The sequence below is a fragment of the Sinocyclocheilus grahami genome, unplaced genomic scaffold (genome assembly GCF_001515645.1).
Source record: "Sinocyclocheilus grahami isolate Dianchi unplaced genomic scaffold, SAMN03320097.WGS_v1.1 scaffold1981.1, whole genome shotgun sequence".
NCBI classification, from domain to species: Eukaryota; Metazoa; Chordata; class Actinopteri; order Cypriniformes; family Cyprinidae; genus Sinocyclocheilus; species Sinocyclocheilus grahami.
The window spans coordinates 156,255-159,402 of NW_015507160.1; the positions used below are offsets into that span (position 1 = coordinate 156,255).

The following is a 3,148-nucleotide window of genomic DNA, read 5'->3' on the forward strand; positions in this document are numbered from 1 at the left end:
ACACAGACACACTCTCACACACACAGACACACACACTCACACACACACCCATACACATACACACACTCACACACACACACACACACACACACACACACACACACACACACACACACACACAGACACAAACACAGACACACACACAGACACACTCAGACACAGACACACTCACACACAGACACACACTCAGACACAGACACACACACTCACTCAGACACACACACACTCACTCAGACACACACACTCACTCTCACACACTCAGACACAGACACACACAGACACAGACACACACACTCACTCTCCCACACACACACACACAGACACAGACACACACTCACACAGACACACACTCAGACACAGACACACACACTCACTCAGACACACACACACTCACTCAGACACACACACTCACTCTCACACACTCAGACACAGACACACACAGACACAGACACACACACTCACTCTCCCACACAGACACACTCAGACACAGACACACACTCACACAGACACACACTCAGACACAGACACACACACACTCACTCTCACACACTCAGACACAGACACACACACACTCACTCTCACACACTTAGACACAGACACACACACTCACTCTCACACACACAGACACAGACACACTCAGACACAGACACACACACTCGGACACAGACACACACACTCACTCTCACACACACAGACACACACACTCACTCTCACACACACAGACACACTCACACACACTCAGACACAGACTCAGACACAGACTCACTCTCACACACACAGACACACTCAGCAGGATAGTCTCTCTTTGATAAGCTTGATGGAGAATGAAGGCTTTTGCCAGACGCTGATGTGTTTGCTTTGGAAAAATCAAGCTTTAATCAAACCCATGGCTAAATGTTTTTGTCAACAAGAGCAATATGTCCTTTGCTCTTTACAATAAGGTGTTTAAACTGTTGCTTCTGGCCAAATCCGAGTCTATAATGCATAAGGCTTCTTCCAGTGAAAATGTGCATCTGCTGTTGTCTCTCGCATCAAAATCCAGCCACATATGTGTTTAGAGCTGTTTAAACGCTGCTTGATCTGTGCAGATTTCTCTCCTGATTCACACCAGAACACTGACTCACTGGAGGAAGAGTTATTATGGATTATGGACTAAAAGCGTCTTAATGCCGGATGTGTTTCAGCTTTTGTCTTCTCCAGATGTTAACTGATGGACTGGAGTGCTATGGATTATTGTGATGTTTTTATCAGCTGTTTGGACTCTCATTCTGACGGCACCCATTCACTGCAGAGCATCCATTGCTGAGACACTGATGCAGTGCTACATTTCTCAGAATCTGGGATGGTCTGAAAGTGAGCACACAGTGAGTCAGGTTAACACAAATACTAAATTCAAGCAATTTGTTTGTTTTTTTTAACTCTTGAATGGTTTATTTTGGTTTGAAATATGCATACTATTGATAATACAAAAAACCTTTCCCTGGTTGAAACAGGCTAACATTTTTCTCTATGCATGATTTCTGTAATGTATTTGATAATAACACACACACTAGGAAGACCACCGATCCTTGAGCAACTACATCTGCTGCTGCAGAAGCTCATATGATTAATCATCACACGCAGCTCGCTGCTTTAAAGATCACATGGGGTAAAACTGGGACGCTGCCTCAGACGACTGGATCTCCACCTGGGCCATTTTAAACTGAGTGCACTGAAGCCACTTGCGCAGAGTGAGAGGAAACGATCCGGATCCAGGATTCTGGAGACACTGGTGGTTCACCCGGTTCTGAATGGCTTGAAGACGCAGCTGGAGACCCGCGGACAAATGCTAATGACACACAAAGAGAGTTTAGCATCTAACAGGAAGATTTTGAGAGTTTACTCTAGAAAGAAAGCAAGAGTGTTGATAGCAAGAGTGAATTGTGTAATGGATATGATGAAATCTTACATTTAAGTTGGACTGAATCATGGGCAGCCACATGGGAATCAGCTGAGGAGGACATTAAATATAATAAACACCTCAGACTGCATGATGTAGAAATGCTAAGCACTGCAGTTTCTCTTAAGCATTTGTAGTAAGAAATCCCTCTTACTTTCACAAAGATGGTTGAGTTACACTCCTGCAAGGCCTCTATTAGACTGATGACATGCAAGCAGACCATCTCTACCATCTGAAACATGAAGAAAAAGAGCAGATCTGCTGTCACCACTGTGTCTGTGAACAAGCTACTTTCCAATCAGTTACATTTGATAACGTTTGATTGTTTTTGCTCATTCGTATGTAGCAATTTCACTCTGGAATAGGAGTCAGTTTATATCTGAAATCAGTTTATATCAGATATCAAATCAAAAGTATTTAGTGCTCAAACACAAGCTAAAAGAAATACATGTTCAAATGTCAAAAAACAGCTTCCAATGTAGAAATGCTGCAAAGTGATGCACTGAGAGAGAAGCCGGATCACACCGAGTCTGAGTAAATGGCAGGTTTACCACTTTGTTGTGGGCCATGAGCTGGAGGATGCTGGGAGTCACACGGCTCCAGAACTCCAGGCCCGTGAGGATGGCGCACGAGGAGAACTCGTTCTGGTTCTGATTGGTCGGGTTGGCCGCGGCCTGCTCGCAGTAGATGGTCCACAGCTGGGCGAACATGAAGGCGTGGAACAGCGAACACATGTGCAGCACTGACGTCTGCAGACACACACAGAGGGAGGAGCAACATCAGAGTCACGTCTCTGGATCTCCTCCAAGCAGAACCGCTCCATTATCATACCTTGGACTGCTCTGGGAATCCTATCAGGATGACAATCAGATGGTCTGCGATATGAGATCCAGCGTCCAGTGGAATGGGCATACAGCACGAGGAGCCCTGATGCAAAGCACTGTGGGTAAGAGACCCCAGCAGCAGCCAAGACAGCTGGCGAATGTGTGACACGCACTCGATGAACTCTTTGGGTCTGAGGAAACACAAGCACAGTGTAAGAGCTCAGGTTCAGATGCCGGCGCTGTTGACACACTCACACAAACACACACACACACAAACTCACACACACAAACAAACTCACACACACACACACACACACACACACACACACACACACACACACACACACACACACACACACACACACACACACAAACACACAAACAC

General features: G+C 45.6%; 1 protein-coding gene across 1 annotated transcript in view; it reads right to left on the bottom strand.

Moving 5' to 3' along the window:
- Positions 1-1,405: 1,405 nt before the first annotated feature.
- The window catches only part of LOC107573590 (protein unc-79 homolog), a 41,402-nt gene continuing 39,659 nt past the window's right edge, over positions 1,406-3,148 (bottom strand). Inside the window, exons 41-45 of the mRNA XM_016260018.1 lie at positions 2,771-2,954; positions 2,491-2,688; positions 2,094-2,171; positions 1,949-1,990; positions 1,406-1,828 (exon numbers count right to left, since the gene is read on the bottom strand). Coding sequence (XP_016115504.1) covers positions 1,640-1,828; positions 1,949-1,990; positions 2,094-2,171; positions 2,491-2,688; positions 2,771-2,954 — 691 coding nt within the window. The 3' untranslated portion in view covers positions 1,406-1,639. The remainder of the gene's footprint in view (positions 1,829-1,948; positions 1,991-2,093; positions 2,172-2,490; positions 2,689-2,770; positions 2,955-3,148) is intronic.